The 22,154-nt window shown below is 27.4% G+C and overlaps 3 protein-coding genes across 3 annotated transcripts; 2 read left to right on the forward strand and 1 right to left on the reverse strand.

The window, feature by feature from the left end:
- Positions 1-7,030: 7,030 nt before the first annotated feature.
- Positions 7,031-7,877, reverse strand: LOC114167334. Its single transcript, XM_028052394.1, has one exon. The coding sequence runs from the start codon at positions 7,742-7,744 to the stop codon at positions 7,193-7,195; it is 552 nt and encodes a 183-aa protein (XP_027908195.1). The 5' UTR covers positions 7,745-7,877; the 3' UTR covers positions 7,031-7,192.
- Positions 7,878-12,899: 5,022 nt separating this feature from the next.
- Positions 12,900-13,484, forward strand: LOC114167678. The gene has a single exon (XM_028052804.1). It carries the CDS (start codon positions 13,032-13,034, stop codon positions 13,434-13,436), a length of 405 nt encoding a protein of 134 aa, XP_027908605.1. The 5' UTR covers positions 12,900-13,031; the 3' UTR covers positions 13,437-13,484.
- A 5,390-nt stretch (positions 13,485-18,874) lies between these two features.
- On the forward strand, positions 18,875-20,372 carry LOC114166501. Its single transcript, XM_028051244.1, has 2 exons — positions 18,875-19,547; positions 20,170-20,372. Exons 1-2 carry the CDS (start codon positions 18,984-18,986, stop codon positions 20,188-20,190), a joined length of 585 nt encoding a protein of 194 aa, XP_027907045.1. The 5' UTR covers positions 18,875-18,983; the 3' UTR covers positions 20,191-20,372.
- Positions 20,373-22,154: the final 1,782 nt, after the last annotated feature.

Raw genomic sequence — 22,154 nt, forward strand, 5'->3', positions numbered from 1 at the left:
TGTTAAAATTATTAACGTTAACTTCATTTTAATTTTCTGACATGGCTTTATGCATTATTTTGAGGACTGAAAAATGGGTGTGTGGACCCTGATAATTAAAATAAGCACCATCCTTGAAACCCTAAATTACTGAATTAGGGATTGGAATTGGGTGGTGAAGGTAGCGAATGCGATTTTCACTGCACCATGAAAAAAAATTGTAGCCAACAACTTCTTCACTTGCACCCTGTCCAACAAAAAATCAACACCACCAATTACATACCAATTACAAAATTAGGTTTTCCAAAATCAAAATACGAAAAAAAACGTCCACCAAAACAACAAATTTCATAACTTGAACTTTCGGCAACCCCAAAATTTTCTCCCCATGTTCTTAGCAGTTCTAGCAGTTTTCGTGATTGCCTTTTCACCGCAATAGTAAACAGGTGTTAAAACGAACCTCCTCACTGCACCTCCATGAGAAGAAACGTTGGAATCTTTCATTTCCCAACCATTGCAAGTGCAGGACGAGCAAGAATGAGAGAGAGACATTACCAATCTTACCAAATCAGAACGCATGAGACAACTTCACCTCACCCTTTTCAAACCCTAAGCTTCAAAAGTTATGAACTTTTTAAAAGAGAAACCAAGAACACATGTTCCAAAACAACTGAATGACACGTCAGAATACACAAAACAGCCACATCATCAGGAATAAATGCCGTTTGTCAACTGATAACGAAAAGGGTTGATTTAAAACACATTTACAAAAATGAGGACAAAATTGAGATCAATTAAAATTCGAGGACCAATTTGAGATTTCTGAACCAAAACGAGGACCATCGAAGTATTTTAACCTATATCAATTCTAGTATTTACAAATATAGATATTTGTTGGTTACCAACAACCTCAAATTCATCGGTAAAATATATGATAGTGTCTTCTTCCTTTTCTACTTTGTTTATTAACTAGCAGTCACGCCATCACCACCGTGTTCAAGTGATTTTCCTCAGACCACCACTATCATTGTCAACTTTAACTGGCCATCATCATCGTCATCGGTGTGTGCCACCAACGAGTCTCCCATCAGTCACCACCGTTTGCATCACTCACAAGCTCGCCCACCCATGTCCTCATCCTCCTCTTCTTCCTCATTTGTTGCTTCTCTTCTTTTCCTCCTCCTCACTCATATTTTATTAATATAATAGAAAATTCCTTATCGTCCAAAGTGTTGATTGATTTATCAATGGAAGTATCTGTTGATTATGATGATAACTTACCAACAGATTAAAAATTGTCGATAATTATGATGGTAAGATTCTGAGAGAACTTTTTGATCGACGAATTTTTTAGACTCATTTCACTTTGACGAAAGTACCGGCCGATAAATTTAAATATAAAATCCTTCGATAACATATTTCGATAAACAAAATTATTATAGTATTACATTTGATCGAAAAAATACGTTAAATTTTCTCTACCACCTTGTTGTCAGAAATTTCTTTTCCATACCCTTTCATTTTATTAATAAGGTCGGTAATACAAGTAAAATATTGTTCAACGTTTTTTTGATTATCTCACATTTGTTACAATTTCTCAACAAGTATTACAACTTTGATTTCTGAGTCTTCCTTACTCCTTTGTATGATAATTTTAAAGTATCCCATACATTTGTGGCATTTTTAAAATTTACAATTTTACGAAAAATAAAATTGTTTACTTGTCATTGAATTTGTGATTGTGCCCACTTATCCTTTCATAGTAAACTTAGATTAACATAAGTGAATATTGTGAAGCATTATCAACAACTTCATCATCTAGTTTTCTATCTGGTTTGGGGTCTCACTATACAATACTATAGTTGATATGTCACTTTTAAATATATGTTTTTTATTTATTTTTTTTATCAGCAAAGAATATTAATATATATACAGAGACACTTTAGGGGTGCCTCAACCCTTATACAGATCCTGATTTTACATTGAGGTTCTTAAATAAACTAAAACAACCTAATAGATGTGTATAGCAAAAAGATTAAAGGCAAATAGAGGACCTTGCATATTCAAAGTGCAACTAAAAAGTACCACCTTAAGAATATCCACTCATAGGTACTTGTTCAAGTTGGTAAACATTGGCAATTATTGGATTCATTCCTTTTAGTCCAGTGTTAGATTCAAATTCATTCATGATATCTATTTGAGAGTTTCCTGATCAGTAAATAGGTATGTGTGTAACATTTTGTTCCCTGACCAATTACTCAAAATTAAACAGCAAAGTGTTATGCGTCCAGTAAACCATTGCACCTTTTAAGACTTTCCCTGTGAAATATTTTGCATAAAGCAAAAGAGACCTCTAGACTGAATAGTCTGAGTGGGTTATAACACATGTTTTCTCCATATCATATTTTGATTAAAAGATTCTACGTTATTGATTTGATGCACTCAATTGGCACAAATTCCAAATATATTTTTTATATAGTTATAAGAACTCTCCTCTTTCTCCACCGCAATATAATCTTCTCTATTTTTCTTATACCTACATTCTCTTTCATAGACTCACAATAACAATGTTAAATTTAATGAACTCTGGTACCAATTTGATATTAGCGTGCGACATGATATTATGATATCTCACTAAAGTTTACGTTCACTTAAGCATGAAACTAAGAGAGGAAATTCTTAAAGCATTATTCAATTACTCATCATTTATATTATATAATATAATATATAATAATGTCTTTTTATAAGCTTCATAAAATACATTAAATAATTATAATAAATAAATAAGATATAACTACTTCTTACTTAAATAGTAGTAACAAAACCCAAAAGAAAAAATATTAAGACAATTTCATATACGTACAGTGTTGTCATATACAATTTATGATGACTTTTACCTACAGTGTTGTCAACAACTACTTGTTGAACAAATTGAAGTTTATTTGTCATATGCTTAAAACCTTAGTGGAATATTATTAAGAAATCCATTTACGTGGTCACCATAAAGCTTTACGGAATGTTAATTTTTTTAATCATCAATTGGCATGAACCATCACTAATTACAAACATTACGAGGGAGAAGGCATGAAGAAGAAGCAGCTGAGAAGAAACACAGAATGTAAACCAAAACCATGATTATAATTATGATTACGTAAATTTAAATTTATTTTATTTCTAATTGACGTGTGATTTCTAATAATACCATTTAAATAAACTCTCTAGCGTAAAATAATAAATGTACTACAGTGAAATATAAATTTGTTTGGAATTTGAGTGTTTTTCTGTAACGTGTGGACTTTTTGACTTTGACTTACTATGTAGAAGATTGACTCCATAGACTGCGTTTGGTTAGTTATTAGATTTGGAATATTTAGAATAATGGGATGGTGTTTTTGCGTAGAGATTGCATCAACCTTTGGGAACAAGTTTCCTAGTACCTTATATCACAGAAAAAAACAATGACGAATGTTGATTATTTAGTAAGGGATGCTATCTCTCATGATGTTGGAAATCTGTCCGATGAGGTGCGACTTGCCCGACACGTACTTATAAAAGTCATGATGAAACGACGACGATTAAACAAAACAAATTTAATGAGATATTTCCATTACCTGCCACATTCAATTCCTTGCAACTAACGTTTTGACAGATTTATGTAGAAAAAAAAATATAGGCATAAATGAATAAATGAGGGAAGTAGTATGGTACATAAACTTGGAAGTTAAGATGCATGGAACTCCGAGGAAACTGCACAACATATAATATCAGTCAGCACAAAACTTGCTTTACGTGTGTCAGAAAACTTCCCTCACACGTCACAAGTCACTATTCAGAAATTCAAGAGCTGAACAACAATGACTAAATTATGTGGCAAGATCAGAGAGCCCTAGTTAATAAAACATTAACTTAAATGAACATAATTAAGGTGACAGTTTATTTTGTTCTGTCGTGTACGAGACTTCTTCACTGAAAGTTTGGAGAGGGAAAAGTTATGTTCATAAGTAGTCAACTATGTAGTTTATGCTATATCATTTTTCATAAATTTCTCTATATATCTTTTTTTTTTTCAAATCTTTTAATCAGTATTGGACTGACTTCTATAGAAAAAGAATAAAATTTGTTTCCCATAAATTTCTTTTAGTGTATTTTAGTGTTTATGGTTTCTTTTAAAAGGATATATTCCATTAATTTGCAATAAAAAACAATTAATATTTGTTAAAGTGTCAATAAAATTAAATTTTCCAAAATGAATTATTTTAGGACAATTAATCATAATTGCCAAGAATCTATTGGGTTTACTATTAAAAATAATTCATATTTTTTGTCAATTTTGTTTTAATTTATTTTTATAAAATACTTATAAATTTTGTTATAAAAAAAATTTTGCAGAAAATTGTTGTTAATTTTTTACAAAACATTTTATATAAAACACTTTTTGTAATAAATCTTGTGAAAAATACTTACAAATTTTATAATTTTATAAAAAATAGTTACCCACAAAAAAATTACCGCCAACTACAATTCATAGAAAAAATAAAAATAAAAATTTAACAAATTTAAAAAAAAAAATTCATATAAGTAATTGTTGAAATCATTCAATTACCTACGAATCATGACAGGTGAGTTATTAAAAATCTGAAGTTTAACTTGTTTGACGCTTACCCATGTGATCGTGCACATACAGATAAGAAAGAAGAAGAAGATTCTATTTAAAATAAATTCTCACACAGGAAGTTTTCACGAGATTGTTTGTCTCATCAATTTTCTCTGTCCCAAAAATTTATTTGGAGTTCGAGTTTGAGGAAATTACTACTATAGGATGCATTTTACAAGGAATCTGAGTTATATTGAACTTAATAATGATATATATAATATGTAAGTGTGAGTCAAATTCTTACGTGATAAGAATGAGAAAAATAACATCTTATAAAAAAAAAAAAACTGACTTATAAATTCATTATCAAAATTTTTTTCATTGAAATTAGTACCAAATTTTTATGTGAAAACTCAGATATTGTTCACTTTTTTTTACCAGCAAAATATATACATATATTAATATATTAATAATAGAACATTCTTATGTTATTCGCGTTGTGTCTTTCAAATGACTCCATCTCTAAAGACCCGTTCCAAAATAACTAGCATTGATTTTTGGCAGCCTGTTTTTCAAAATTACAACTAGATATGTTCGTATATTTTTACATTCTAAATTTACATATGAATTCTACTATCAAATGAATTTAGATTAAAAAAATTATACAGACTCTCATACAATGTAATATTTAATGTTTTTAAATAAATTATTCTTAGTACTTCATAGTTTTAATCCACAACTGCATTATAATAGTATAGTTATATATTTATATAATTTAGGATAAAATGTGTTTTTAACATATCAAGTAGGTATTGAAACAATTCTTTTAGTATAACAAAAAGACGATTTTAATACATTAATTTTAATTTTATTAATTTTGTTAACTAAAAAAATCTTAATTTAATAATTTTAATTCATTAAATATATTAAATATTTACATAAAAATTATTATATAAAAGTGTTATATATTTATTTTGAAATTTTAAATATAATTAAGTACTGCTTCATATAAATTAAGACTCACATTCAAACTTGCAATTGAAGAGAAAATAAAAGTCACTGTAAAATGATTTTAGAAACGATTAATAATGAGGAACAAATGTTTAAAAAAGCCAATGACCCGTAAGGAAAAGCAAATATATTTGTGGTTGGGGATAAATATGTAATTTTGTTTCAATTTCTTCAACATGGCTTCATAGTTACACTATTAGAACTAAACTTATTATACCAATATTGCTTATTTTACTAAAAAATAAAAGTTCTAATACTTATTGTTATACTGAGAACATATGTTATATCCTATAATCATCTCAACATAAACATGATAAAATATGTCTTAACTATATACTCTTTAAGTGTAATATTAAGATTAGTTTCTTTTATCGATGAATGGATTTAATTAAATCTTGCCTTACATATTTTGAAATGTTTACTAGAAGAAATTCAGCGTAATATTATCCTATGAAGACTTCGCCCTGGAAAAGTATAAGAAAAGTTATGACCATCATCTTACAAACTCTTACCTTTCTACATTTGATAATAGTTCGTGGAGAAGGAAAGAAATTGAGAAAATAAAATTAGTCCTGCGTTTAAATGACTTCGTTCTAGATAGTAAGGTTGGAGAAAATTTATCTTCTAAAATAAAAGAATTACATTATTTTTCTTTTTATATAATTTTATTGAAGATTTATGCGAAAAGAATGTTAGAATCGTGGATTCACCACTAAATCATAAACTATAGCTAATAGTCAGGACACAACTCTTTTAACTTAAGAGTGTAATAGTCAAAGCGCCACGATTCGATTGTGACTCGGCCCACTTGACCTCTGTCATGGGACAATTAATGTCACATGCAACCATCTTTCCCTCAACAATTGTCTTACTAGAAATCTCAATTGAAATATTATGACTTGATCCACTTGACTTCCGTCACGGGACAATTGTGCAACCCGCAATAGAAAAACTACATATTTCAAAACAAGAAATGAGATTTCATTGGTAGAGTAAAAATTCATTTCATTCTCATATTAATGAGTACGAGATTTTTGTTCGATCTTCGTCTCAATTGTGCATAAATATAAAATAATAACTATTTATTATTTTGTAAAAATAAAGATAATATCATATTATTAAGTATTAAATGTCAAAATAATACACATTTTTTATTCGATGTGAAAATGATAATATTTGAAATCGTTGGTAACCGACTGATATTTATATTTTATGAATAATGATATTTTGACTACTAAATTTTGACAACTTTCTCTTATAACATGAGGTGTCATATTTTAAATGATTTTGGAATATTAAGAATGAGAAAATGAAAAAATAACAAACCACTTAAAATATGACATCTCATATTATAAGATAAAGTTGTCGAAATTTAGTAGTCAGAAAATCATTTTCCATATTTTATATACCAGAAGTGATATATATGATTTTAGTGCACTGCTGATATATTTAAGTTGTTGGGTATTTAATTAAAAAAAAAAAGTGCATACATATATTGTTCCTAAGTTTGTATAAAGTACCCACCAAACATTCTTCTTTTAGATACAAACTCAAATGAAAGAGAACTCTCTATCTTCGTAAGGAAACAACATTGAAACAACAATTTGGTTAGTGCACCTTAACTGGAATGGCAGTGATACCATGACTTGAATTTTTAGGGTTTACATGAAACCCTGTAACTTCATTCTCAAATCCTCTACAGCTCACCATTTCTATGTCTTTCTCTGGTTTAGCTTGTGCAGATAAATTATCAACTACCTTTACTGCGAAATGAAGAACCCCGTTACGTCGACCCTCCCAGCTCCTCAAACCGTAACAAAACATCTGAGACACACTTTCGGATAAAACATTGTTGTTTTTGGCAAGAAGTAAATCCGAAAGAGCAATCCTTGCTACACCAACAGGACGAAATCCTTTGTATTTCTTGCATTGAACCTCAAACGTCACAGACCTTGCATAGGAAGGAACCTCCAACAACAATTTCTCATTCCATGCATGCACTCCATCATCTCCATTCTTCATTTGGGTCGTGCAACACTTCAAAGACTCTGCACGAACAACAACATAGACCTCATCGGAAACTGAATTTCGATCCACACTTATGTTTTCTCCCGACATAACTGTGATCTCCAAGGTGAGTTTTTGCTGTTTTGCTTCCATATCTCTGACACTTTTAGAGTACCTAATAACAAGGTTTGCACTCAACTAAGTAATTTATTTAAGGTAAGAAAACAAGTAACAAAGTGTGTAATGATGTTGAGTACGTAGTGTTTGGGATGAAAGGATTTGAAGAATGAAGGGGTTTAAGTAAGAGGTTCTGCAGATGAAGAAGTGAGGAAACAACCGTTGCAACTTACGAGCAATGTGTTTGTAACGTACCGTGTATGCGCAAACAGAGAAAAAAAGGTTCACATTGACCACAAACTTTTCTAATGTTCGAACACACGCATATAAAGACTATCGTAAATTCCGAGGAAATTTAATTTTGGCCTCGCATTAATTACGGTTCCTATGACAAATTGTGTCCTTTTATTGTTGAAATATCAATGATTTTTCCCTGTGGGATTAGCTGTATACATGTTTTATCATGTTTTAATGCAATTAGAACACTTTTTATGAGTGTTCTTTACAAAAGTTGTATTCAAAGTAAAAGTATTATTTTAACGTAGATTCTACATTACTAGTTTCTCTCTTAAAATTGAAAATGGCTGTTTAGTTTGGAAACAAAAAGACGTGGTATTTAATTTCTTTTTATAAAGGTTACAAATGCAAATGCTGTAGTTTGCATCATGTTTCTATATTAATTAATTTTATAACTGATGTTACAAATAAATATTATATAAGTGTATAACGGATCAGGGTCTACTTTTATATCAGTTAAAAAATAATCAATGTAAAAAATTGACTTTAGTATTTACAAAATTGTTATCTCATATTTTTACACGAATTTTCGTAATAAATTGATATTATACTAGCAAGATAAATTCATTTATTTGTTTTTGTACATGTATGTTCCTTGATCGATTTGATCGTTTGAACCATCATTTGTTTTGTAATATCTTTTTTTATGGTTCAATATCCTTATATCATGTTATTTATTTATTTTTTGTAAGGGGGCGGTGGTCGGGGAAAATTGTTGTATTTAAAATTGATAATGAAAATTGTGAAATTAGCGATGGTTATAAAATATCAAATTACAAATTTTAAAAATAACACTCCAGGACAACTAATGTGACGGATATGATATTCATATTGTCTAATTAACAGAAAGATTTAACTATCAGACACTTGAAAAATATATAATTTTTTAATACTCCATATATTACAAAAATTTATTAAGAACGTTTCCAAATTTATTATAGTCTTAAAATTTAATCAAGCTTTTTCAAGACATATTTCGAAAGACTTCGAATCGATTCTGGTGTGAAAACGATATAATTTTTGGTTGATTTGAAAATAACTATATTTTTGTCGGTTGTTTTAAAAAAGGATTTACATATCATTCGAAATATAATATGTAAATAGGGATGATAAATTAGTTTCTAATAACTTTTTTAAATGTCTTAACTTTGATGCAAAATCTTCGAATTAACTATGTACACGTATCGATATAAGTATAAATATATTTGTTTTTCAATTTGTACGTGCGCACAATAGAATATATGAAGATAATAAATACGAATATTTAATTATACTTATTTATTAATAAATATATGTATCAAAATATTTGATATAATTATTAATAATTTAATTTAAATATATTTTTTAAAAATTTAAGTAATTCATTAAAGAATTATTTAAAACTATCTTCATATTTTTTTTATTAGAGTTATACAACTGACGTCATTTTATATATATATATATATATTTATTTATTTATTTATTTATTTATTTATTTATTTATTTATTTATTTCATTCAAGTAAGATATTCTTAGATTTTTAATCTAATGCCGGTCATATATAAAATAATTATACATATTATAAATATTAGGTAAACAAATGCGGTATCACGCTTGTCCGTATAATTTTTTAAGTATGCATGATATTATATTAGTAGGTAGTTAATATATAAATTAAAATTATATTTATTAAAAATAAAGTGAAATATATCAGAGTAAATAAAAGAATAACCATTGATAAATAAATAAGAAGAAAAAAAATAGAAATAATCAATTTTATAAAAAGCTTGTAAAATAACGGTCAATTTTTAAAAATTTAATAAATTATTATATTTAAAGGATAAAATTAATATTTTGAAATATGGACACAAAAAGTGAAATCCTATTTATATATTATTATAGATTAAGAACACCGGCTATTATATTTAATAAATTATCAAATAAGTTATTAAATTAATTTAAAAAGCTTTATATATATATATATATATATATAGATATTTATATTCTTAATTAAATATTGGTCGTATATATAATATAATTATATATTAAAAATTACAAGCCACAAAAATCTGGCGTAGAAGTTTTAAGATGAGAGAATCTAGCACGAAAAGACGAGTGCGAGGAGCACTTATGGTGGTGTGCGGAGCGAAATATGTGGCATAGTAAAGTTATTATTGTTGTTTTAGGATCCCATCCTAACTCGACTAGAGAAGTCGTTATTGGCTATGTCGATACCGGCGAACTACAAAGGCTCTTGCAAATGGTGTTGAGACGACGAGAGATCTGTGGTGAAGGGGGCTAGGGTTAGGTCCCTTGTTCTGCCTCTACTTACTTTATGTATGAAGCTAGAAGTTTTTATTTTAATAAGTAAATATAAATATGTATTTAAATAGCGTATCTGGGATACTCCAACCCTTATACACAATTTATGTATATTGTTTCTGAAACACTTTATTCCTGCTATATTGATATTCTATCAAGAGTTAATTTCTACATCTTATTATTGTGTCTTTTTCTGTTTTTTTGATCTCAATAAGAGAACTACTATTACAAATGCACGTGTAGTGTATGTTAGATAAACTTAAATAGAATAAAGTAGTTTATGTTATAACCGTTTTTGGTATTTAATATATACAAGTCGTTGGATAATTAATGTGCTAACCGTTTATAATCGTTGGGTAATTAATGTACTAGTCGTTTCTAGTTGTTGTGAATACAGCAAACAAAAATTTTAAGCTTATAAATTGTATTATTGATAATATGAATAAAACACAACAACAATAAAATGAATAAGTTTTTTCTTCCAAGAATTTCTTTTTCCTAATGATATATGTGAAAATTTCAAAAAATTTGGATCAAGCATTTGATTGTCTATTTTCAACAGTCTATTTTTGTTTTCAACAAAAAGATAGATAGAAGCATCACAAGATGACTAGGGGAAAAGAAATGAGACAGTGTATGAAAAATGAAACAAGACATGAATGAAAAATCAAAATTCAGAAAAAGATACTCCTTTTCCTCGCACCTCCTCATTTCCAACCAGGCTTAATTAAAAAACAAAATAATAAATAATAAAAAATAACTACATTACACTTGTGATGTAAGGTGTGTCAAGACTCCTAAAAAGTGATGTTAAATATTAGGTTAAAATATTTGGTCATCGTTTTTTTTATCAAAATTTCAATTTGGTCCTAGTATTGTTATTAGTTTCAATTAGGTTCTCAATTTTATAAATTAGTATTAATTAAGTCATTTCCATTAGTATAGAACTAACATTGTTAAGTAGGTGTCACGTGTCAGCTCCTCGTTTTTTTGAATTTTTGTTTTAATTTTTTTAAAAAAATATTTATGCCACGTGTCACATTTGTAGTGTGCCACGTGTCAATCTAATATGGTGACACATGTCAAATTATTGTATGAATCTCAATTTGGTCCTCATATTTGTTAATTTAATTTGATTTCAATCCCAAATTAAAAAAAAAAAATTTCATGTGCTCCAAATTTAGACCAAATTTAATTTTTATACAAATGTAATGATGATACTTTTATTAAAAGTGATATTTCTATTACATATTTTTAACAATATTTAATTTATTTAAATTTATATTTTACATTAAACTTTATTTAAATTTTATTTTAAAATTATAAATATATATATTAATATATTTATATTCGAAATATTTGTATAACATTCTATATCAACAATATTTTAGAGTTGGCTTAAAAATAAAATTTTTATAAATTCAAATGTAAAATTTAAAACAATTTTATAACAAATTAAAATAAATATATTTAAAATTTTAATATTAAATACAATTAATATTATTAAAATATTTAATATAAATATAAATTTTAATAAAAATAATCATAACATTATATAAAAGTAAATTTTGGTCTAAATTTGGAGCACCTAAAATTGAAAATTTTAAAAAAATTTGGAACTGAAATCAAATTAAATTAACAAATATGAACATCAAATTGAGATTCATACAATATTTTGACACGTGTCACCATATTAGATTGACACGTGGCACACTACAAACATGACAATGGCATAAATATTTTTTTTAAATAATTTAAAAATTTAAAAAAAAAATTCAAAAAATTCAAAAAAAATGAGGAGTTGACATGTGGCACCTACTTAACGGTGTTAGTTCTACACTAACGGAAAGGAACTAATTGATACTAATTTACAAAATTGAGGACATAATTAAGATTAATAAAAATACGATGACCAAATGGAGATTTTGGTACAAAAATGAGGACCAACGAAATATTTTTGTATGTTTGTATGAAAATATACGTAATATTATATTAGTATGTGATAATAATATAATGTTTTTAAATTAATATATAAAATAAAATTATATTTATTAAAAATATAATAAAATATATCAAAAAATTGAGAGAATAACCATGATAAATAAAAAAAAAGCAAAAAAAGACAAATTTTTTTAAAAATTTGTAAAAATAACAATTAATTTTCAAAAATTTAATAAATAATTATATTTTAAATAATAAAATTGATATTTTAAAAAATATATACAATAATATATATATATATATATATATATATATATATATATATATATATATATATATATATATATATATATATATATAAAAGATTATTTTAATTTTTGAGTTAGAAAGTGGGGACAGGGAAACGTGTTCCCGAAGGTTCGTGCATTGTCGGCGCAAATCACCGTTCAATTTCAAGAAACATACCAACCATTCCGCATACCATCAGCGTATTATTTGGCGTCATCAATGCAGTTAAATTTTTCCGCGGCGGAAAGTTAAAGTCCATAGTCAAAAGGTCTACATACGTTTAAAAAAAGGAAAAACAAAACACCGAAACAACTTAATAATTCTCCCTCATGCTTCCTCGTATTGACAAACCTACTATCACATGTAACAAGTTCCACTATCATCTTCCATAAAACAAACTTCACCCCTCTTCTCATAACAACAAATCATACATAATAATCACAGTTACTTATATAACACTCATATTATATTACATTAACTCACTATTTTCTCTACTATGGAGTTAAGCTCGGGTACATTGTTAGAGATCACCGTTATATGTTGTGAAAACCTTCGTGTGACGGAGGACCCCTACGTGGTGGACATGCCTCTGCATGCACGCTCCATCACGTTCGAGGTTCAAAGCAACAGGTTCAAGGGTCTTCGACCTGTTGGGGTGGCCAGAATCGCACTTTCCGATTTTCTTACGCCGGAAAATTCCATGCACGTGTTGAGTTACCGATTGAGGGACTGGGAAGGGAGGAGAAACCGGGTGATATTTTTCGCAGTGAGGGTGGCGGTTCCGGAACCGGTGAAGAGGATGGTGGTGAGTATGAATTCCGGTGATGAGTTCGTGGAAATCAACCAGTCTAATGAAGTTGTAGTTGGTGTTCCGGTTTCGGTGGAACCACTTCACCTATAATTTTTTTTGACAGCAAAAATAATTATAAATTTATAAATTTGTATTTGTTATAAATATCATTATTTCCTAATCTGATTGTTTTATTCATTGTTTAAAGATATTAATGATATTGTGTTCTAAATAATTAATATCAATTTCATGATCTTTAATTTCTTTAACCTTATTTGTAGTTGGACAATTAGACTCTTAGCATGAAGTTTCATATTTAAGTACTTCTCCAATTGAATATAATTAGACTATTAGCATCAATTTTTCATATATAAGAAGTTGAATTATTTTTATTTTCATTTTTGACTTTAATTTTATTATTTTTAAAATATAAATCTATTCTTTTGTTTTCCACATCAATTTACTTTTTCCTTAAAAAATTAAAATTTAAAAATAATTTATCATAATTTAATAAAAAAATAGACATAATTAATAAACAAAAGTCCATTGACAATTGAAGTCATAAGTAAAAATTATTTATTAAAAAATACATATATAATACATTATTTTTTCTTTTATATTCATGAAAAATAATATACAAAGACAATAATATAAAGAAAATATTGTTATCGAGTAAAATAAAAATGGGTTTATTTCCTTCAAGAATAAAATAAAACATAAGAAACTAGAGAAAAAGTAAGTGAGTTTGTGTTCAACAAAGAAAATATATATTATTCTATATCCTTTGAGGTGTCTTAGACAAAAATATCTAAATGGGATAATAGGTCCTAATCTTCAAAGTTTTAAGACAACAGATAAAATATTTATGACAGAAACTTAAATTTTAAAGTGAATAATAGTTTAATGTAATGATGGATTCTAGTGATATTATATTAACATGTATGAAATCAGAATATTAGTTTCATATGAAACTAAAAACTCTTTTAACAATTTATTCTGATATATTTAATAGTTTCGTATTCCTTATAAGTCAAACAAGAACAATTTAAATGAATCTTCATCTTCAACCTCTTAAAATATTATTTAAAGATAAATCATAATAATTAAAAAATTCATAATTCTAAAATAATCATTATCTCATTCAGATTAATATAATAATGTTATCTAATCGGACTTTATTAAAATAATATATATCAATATTAATCCAAAATAAAAATATATGAATTGCGATGATTTTTGCAAACAATAATATCAATGTAATTAAGAACAAAACATTGTCTAATAAAAATATTGTTATAATTAAATAAGAATAAATATAGTCAGCTTTTACTAAATTAAGTGTAAAGAAATTTTGTACATGTTTTTATCAAGAATTGAATGATGAAGTATTAAAAGATGAAGGTCTCTCTCAACCGACCTTAAAAGATTGGGTTTTGAGAGTTTAGAAATGTAGAATGTTAGAACACATACATATGTTCCAATTCATAAAGGTCTGTCGACTGAATATGCGGGCCCCTACGCGGGGTCCGTGGATTTGAGATGAAACTGCAAGAAAAACGAGGTGAAAATGGATATAATGTTTTCTTTACACTTTCCTTCCTCATGTAAAGTAAAGCAGGGAAACTCTTCAACATGAAAATATTATAATTTCTTATAATTTGATATATATAATATAGTAATAATAATATTATTATTAATATTAAATAATAATATATAATATTAAAAATAATACATACATGATCAAATCATTATCTCATTCAGATTAATATAATAATGTTATCTAATCGGACTTTATTAAAATAATATATATCAATATTAATCCAAAATAAAAATATATGAATTGCGATGATTTTTGCAAACAATAATATCAATGTAATTAAGAACAAAACATTGTCTAATAAAAATATTGTTATAATTAAATAAGAATAAATATAGTCAGCTTTTACTAAATTAAGTGTAAAGAAATTTTGTACATGTTTTTATCAAGAATTGAATGATGAAGTATTAAAAGATGAAGGTCTCTCTCAACCGACCTTAAAAGATTGGGTTTTGAGAGTTTAGAAATGTAGAATGTTAGAACACATACATATGTTCCAATTCATAAAGGTCTGTCGACTGAATATGCGGGCCCCTACGCGGGGTCCGTGGATTTGAGATGAAACTGCAAGAAAAACGAGGTGAAAATGGATATAATGTTTTCTTTACACTTTCCTTCCTCATGTAAAGTAAAGCAGGGAAACTCTTCAACATGAAAATATTATAATTTCTTATAATTTGATATATATAATATAGTAATAATAATATTATTATTAATATTAAATAATAATATATAATATTAAAAATAATACATACATGATCAAATCATTTATAATTTTTTATCTTTTTTAATTCAAACAATTTCATAATCACTTACTTTTAGGATGACAATGGCCGATGGACATAGATAGTTTCTACATGTTACTCGACTCGCAACACAAAAATTAACCTATTATCTGTTTTGTAACTCGTCAGATATCTGTTTAAAAGTATCTGCAAATATTTAAGAAAGAAATATTTATAAATTAAAAAAAATTATGAATTAAATTTTTAATTAAGTTTAACCTAATAAAACTTAAATTAAATTAAATTGAATAAAATATAACTTTAATTTTAATTTTTTGTGAGTAATAAGTATCCACATGTATGAGTAATATGATATCCACACCTCACTCATTTATAAACAAATATTAAAATACTTCTTACCAATATACATACCTATAAATATCAACTAACTGTAGCACATTTTATCCCTAGATTGTCATCCCTACTTCTTTTCATTTCAAATTCACTCATTTTCATATTCTGAAATCCATCCTCCTGTACAAACCTAGGCTAAGATTGTATGAACTTCAAATTTCCACATGGTTTTTTCTTAGTTCAGTAGAAAAAATTTAACAATGTGGTTGAATCTTTTAATTGGTTTTTCTATTTGTACAGTATGCCCTATCGGTCGATCGGCCATTACTGACCCCCAGGTGACCATCGGTCTGACAAGTAAACGAACAACAATGTATTATTAAAGAACCATCGGTCGAACGAATTACATAAAACATAGGTCCACCGGTCAAGCGGTCAAACAAGGATTTAATTATACGCATACCATCGGTCCAGCGGTCAAACAACCACGATGGATCTTTAAACTTCGAGCGCCCATCGGTTGATCGGTAAAGGAAACTTCTTGCCTCGAAGGCCTATCGGACCGTCGGCAAAGCAACAGCGGTGGAATTCTTTACCCCAAGGGTCCAGCGGCCAATCGGTTAAGCAACCCCAAGGGTCCAGCGGCCAATCGGTTGAGCAACCCCAAGGGTCCAACGGCCCATCGGTAAAGCGACAGGCGGGCCTTCGTAAGTCCCTTTCGGTGGATCGGTTAGACACACTCAATTTACGGGATACATAGCACCATCGACCCAGCCAAGTGACCATCGGTCGCACGATTACACAACTTAAGTTATTAATTATCGGTTAAACGGGTCACTAATCTTCATTAAGGTTTCATTGGGCCGTGATTAAGGAACCTTAATCACAGGCCCATGTCGAAAGCTATAAATAGGGCCCAAAGGTAGGTTGGTAAGGATCTTAATGACGCATTTATTACAGTCGATATTCTGATACACCGATCGGCCCCCTTTCTAACTTAAGCATCGGAGTACTTTAGGCAGGTACCCCGATCGTCATCCCAACCGATCGAGCTTAGGAGTTGATTTCGTTGGAGTTATTGTGGAGGAGAAAGGCAACGCGAGGTATCAAGATTCTTTTAGTTGGCTCTTGGTCCCTACCCCGAAACACTATTAAATGGGAGTAAATCTTTTAAAAGTTGTACAAATATATTAACTCTTAAAAAATGATAGAAATGGATAATTTGGAATAACGAATTTGTCTTTTAATATATGACTTCTATGTATAAATAGAAATCAGTAGTTTTTTCACTCGTTTACCTCAAAACTTTCATTTATTTCATTTCAGGATAAAGATAATCATATTTAAAGGTTTATAGGGACAATACTTCTCGTTAACTAAGACTAAATTAGTTTTTATTAAATATGTATATAGCTTGAAGCACTAGTTAAGAAAAAAAAGTTATGAAAAAAAATATTCATACTTACTTTTTAAAAATTAAATATATTTAAAATATATGCATTATAATTAATTAATTTAATGTTTATAATCTATAAAGTTTCCAAAGACAGAGCCAATGTCTTTCCATACAATCTCGGAAGGGTACCCACTGTCAACCAATTTCTGTACCATTTTTTCTTATTAAATTCAGGCCTAAACTGAAAAACCGTGTTAATAAATTGGCCTTGAAAGCTTTGGATTCTCGAAATTAATAAAACAAAATATTTAATGATTCTCTTTCATTAAAGAAAGATTATACACGGATAATATAAATTTTACACTACATATTATTCAATTCCAAATTAATAATCATGGACTACTTGTTTGTTATAACCTTTTCAATTACAGTTTAGTGGTTTTTCCAGTATCATCCAATCAAAATTCATTACCGAGTTTTAACGTATTTAGTTTAAAAATAAAAAATAACCATATAATAATTATAATATAATTTATGATTGAATAGCAGTATAAAACAACTATCTTAAAATAATATTAACCTTATCTTAAAAGTAATGTAAACGGTATTTTTTTTATTGATTAGACTCCATAGACATTTAAGGTTTTCTTTTTCTTCTATAGTTTTGTCACAACAAATTGTTATACAAGTTCTTCCATAATTTCTTAGTAAAGACCTTTAAAATATGTTCATATGATTAAAATAATAGTAAATAGACACATTGATAAGTATAACAACTCCACTAAATTAAAATTATTATTATTTATTTCTGTAGAAAATGACAGACATATATAATACTAAAAACACCATCATATTGATTATATACAAAGTCAGAAATTGGAATAAAACTTATGTTTCATTAAAAATAAAGGGTAATATTCAATTTGTTTATCCGTATTGAATTCCAAAAAAAAAATCAATTTTTTTATATTATAAATTTTTTGGAATGGTGTTTTGAAAATGTAATATAGTATATATATATATATATATATATATATATATATATATATATATATATATATATATATTGAAAACCAAATATGCTGAAAGGAAATATGAACAAGAGCTATTTTATCACTTTAAAAATATAAACTCAAAATTGCAATATTGCATATATATTATCAATACATACACAAATTATTGAAATTAACTTATTTAAACTTGAGAAAACTTATAAAAACATTGAAATTTACGCGTGGAAAGGGTCTTCCTATAGAAAAAAACTCTTCGTGGAAATTAATGATGACCAAGCACATTTTGACGTAAATTACCACAACAAAAATTCAAGGTCTATGGTCAACATCTCTTCTTTATTATGTTTTTTTATTGTACACGATTTCAAACAGAGTGAAGTTTTCACCCATTGTTATAACAAACTCTGTGTTCTTTCACCCTTTCTTTCCTCATCTTTTCCTATATATAAAACTCTTCTATTTAAGCCCCTCACGTTTTTCCTACTCTTTCATCTCAGGCAATCTTTCCTTCACGTACAAACACAAACATAGTTGTGTGTATATCTAGTTACGCAGTCTTAAGTTCTCGTAGATATGGAGGCAAACCAGAAAAACCGCACCTTGGAGATCACGGTTGTGTCGGGAGAAAACATAAGAGTGGATCGAAATTCAGTTTCCGAGGTCTATGTTGTTGTTCGTGCAGAGTCTTTGAACTGTTGCACGACCAAAATGGTGAATGGAAATGATGATGGAGTGCATGCATGGAATGAGAAACTGTTGTTGGAGGTTCCTTCTTATGCAAGGTCTGTTACGTTTGAGGTTCAATGCAAGAAATACAAAGAAGTTCGTCCTGTCGGAGTAGCAAGGATTGCTCTTTCGGATTTAGTCAGTGCCGAAAATAACGGTGTTTTGTCTGAAAGTGTGGCTCAAAGTTTTTGCTATGGTTTGAGGGACTGGGATGGTCGACGAAACGGAGTTATTCATTTCTCGGTGAAGATGGTGGATAATTTGTGTTCAGAAACGGAGCAAGAGAAAGACGTAAAGATGGTGAATTGTAGAGGAATTGAAAAGGAAGTTCTAGGGTTTCGTAAGAACCCTAACAAATCAAATCGTGTTGTCATCGGCATTCCGGTTAATTGGTTTACTAAACTTTTGAAGGTTGAAGGTTGATTTTTTTTTATATGGATTATCTCGAAAGATGGATTTTAAGTCTAATTAGTTTATATTTGGCATTATTCACTTGTATATCTCCAATTAGTTATGTTTATTTTTTTTTAATCTTGGTTTGTATAAGAAGAATGTTTGCTTCATATATAAGTTGGAAAAGTGATTTTGCTATTAAATATCTTTTGTTGTATATATATATTTTTTCTTACAAAACATTTAGACTCCTAAATATGCTAAATCAATTTTGAGGCCTTTTTTTCTTAAGTTATTAGGAAGCTAAAACAATTTTTTACATATATTATTTTAGACATAAATCTTAGATATATATATATACGGGCGGAAGACATAAATTTACTATTTGTTGCATTTATAATATACAAAAATTGTAATTTTATTTTATGAACATTGTTACTTGTTAGGATTTATTAGTAGAGGAGTTAAATCCACAATTTTTTCATCTTCTCTTCCAAATTTACTTCATATCTCCAAATTATTATCTAAAGAAGTTAATCTCTTCGACTCTCCCTTTCAAATTCATGTTTAATATGTAGCAACACAATAAAAATAACTTTTTTGTTTTGTTTTGTAATTAATTTTCTTTTTGGATTTTCAGGCCTTGAACAAAGGAAACTGATTAAACTCTACAAAGTTCGTTAAGAAAGCCAAAGGTAAACTATTAGCGAAGACTGAAGAGTCATGTATTAAAAAAATAAGATATTCATAGTTCTTCTCCTGGCTTAGTTTTGGAAAATAAATTATGTTTAATTAAAAACAAGTTTATCAGATTTATAAAAGAATACCCAAGTTATTTTATTAAATTTTTTGATAAAAATTCTTGTTGGAAAAAGTTTCTGCATGAATTGTGACATGCTAGTTTGACTATTCATTTGTTCATAATTAAATTATAGCAGAACGAATATTATATAATTTTACTGCTCCTTAACTCCCGTCTTATGAAAAATTGTATAGTTGAAATAATACTAACTTTGATTACTTTAATTATGATTTGAGTTAGATTATTGTGGATGAAAAATTATTCATGAAAGTAAATACTATGTATTGATAACATAATTGCAGAAAAAAGTAATAGCTTGATTATGCAAAGAGTTTATATGAATAAATATGTTTCTACATTAATATAGAAGTTAGTAGTGGTTGTGTTAGATCGAATAAGTAGTGTTTGGAAAATGAATAGAAAGTAATAAATCATTTCACCATTTTATTTACTTTGAAAATATGGATTCATTGGTCTCTGGTTGATCCTGTATTTGATCAGTAAGAAAATAAGTTAGGGTCAAATTGATTCACATAAAATTTATGGGTTAATAAGTTTGATCCATCCTTATAATTATAAATTTGTGGATCGATTTGTATAAATTTAAAAAATTAAAAAAACATCAATCAAAATATTTGTTTATAATTTTTTAATTTCAAATTTAACTATCTTATAACAATTATAAAATTTGAAGGTTAATTTACTAATTATTACAATTAAATAAGCAAGCATTAAATTAGATCATAAAACAAAATCTACTTTTGTATGTATAAAATATACATAATCAAGGAAATAATAAATTAAAGTATTTAATCATATAGTTAACTCGCAAATACTAGTACGCTGTAATAAAAAAATAAAAGAAATATACTTTAATCCATAAACTGTACGACAGCAGCAGGATGGACCTATTCAGACTATTTTAACTCACAAACTTAATGACTCAATGAACCAGCACTTATTATCTATATTTATATTCTTTTTATTAATATCTTTATATGGCCTCTGTTTATTAAAATCATTAATAACTGATCATATTGTTTTCACTATGTGTTTGCGAGTAATTTTTATAAATTAAAAACTTAACTTGAGAATGGATTAAGTGATGAACTTTAACACTAATTTAATATTATATTATAAAATCGTAATGCAAGATACCTATTTAAGAATAGCATAAATTTGTTTTATCTTAATCAATGTAGAATTTTCGACCCATGTTTTATTTATGGTGGTATGACAGCGATTAAATAACACAGGTTACAATAGATTTAACAAATAAAAAAAATATGATTATAATATATTTTTCTAATAACAGAATTTAAGTTTAATTTAGTTTTACAAACCGACTTTATAATATAATGTTTACACAACCACTAGTAAAAATCTGTCATGTTTGAGTAATATTTATGGGTGGTTTAATAATAAATATACATTAGATCAATAAATAACAAATTTTATTAATTAAGATAAATTTTGATATCATATTAAAAAGCAGATTTTATATTTAATTTGATCCCAAATAATCAATTTGTAAAATGATAATTGTATTCATTTATATGTATAAATTTACATTATTTATAGTATGTATATTGTAACTTTTATAATATTTTATTTAAATGTTATATTATTTTCTCCATTAATACTATTTTTAAATACTTTATATTTTATTATTATTATAAATATTATTATTATTAGTTATTATACTAAAGGATTGTAAATTTTAGAAAAAAATCATAACATCTTATGAGAGATAGAATCTCACATATCTCCCTTAAATACTCTTTATCGTTTACCTACACATCCCTTAAAAAAAACAGTCATAC

This window comes from Vigna unguiculata, chromosome 10 (genome assembly GCF_004118075.2).
Source record: "Vigna unguiculata cultivar IT97K-499-35 chromosome 10, ASM411807v1, whole genome shotgun sequence".
Taxonomy (NCBI): domain Eukaryota; kingdom Viridiplantae; phylum Streptophyta; class Magnoliopsida; order Fabales; family Fabaceae; genus Vigna; species Vigna unguiculata.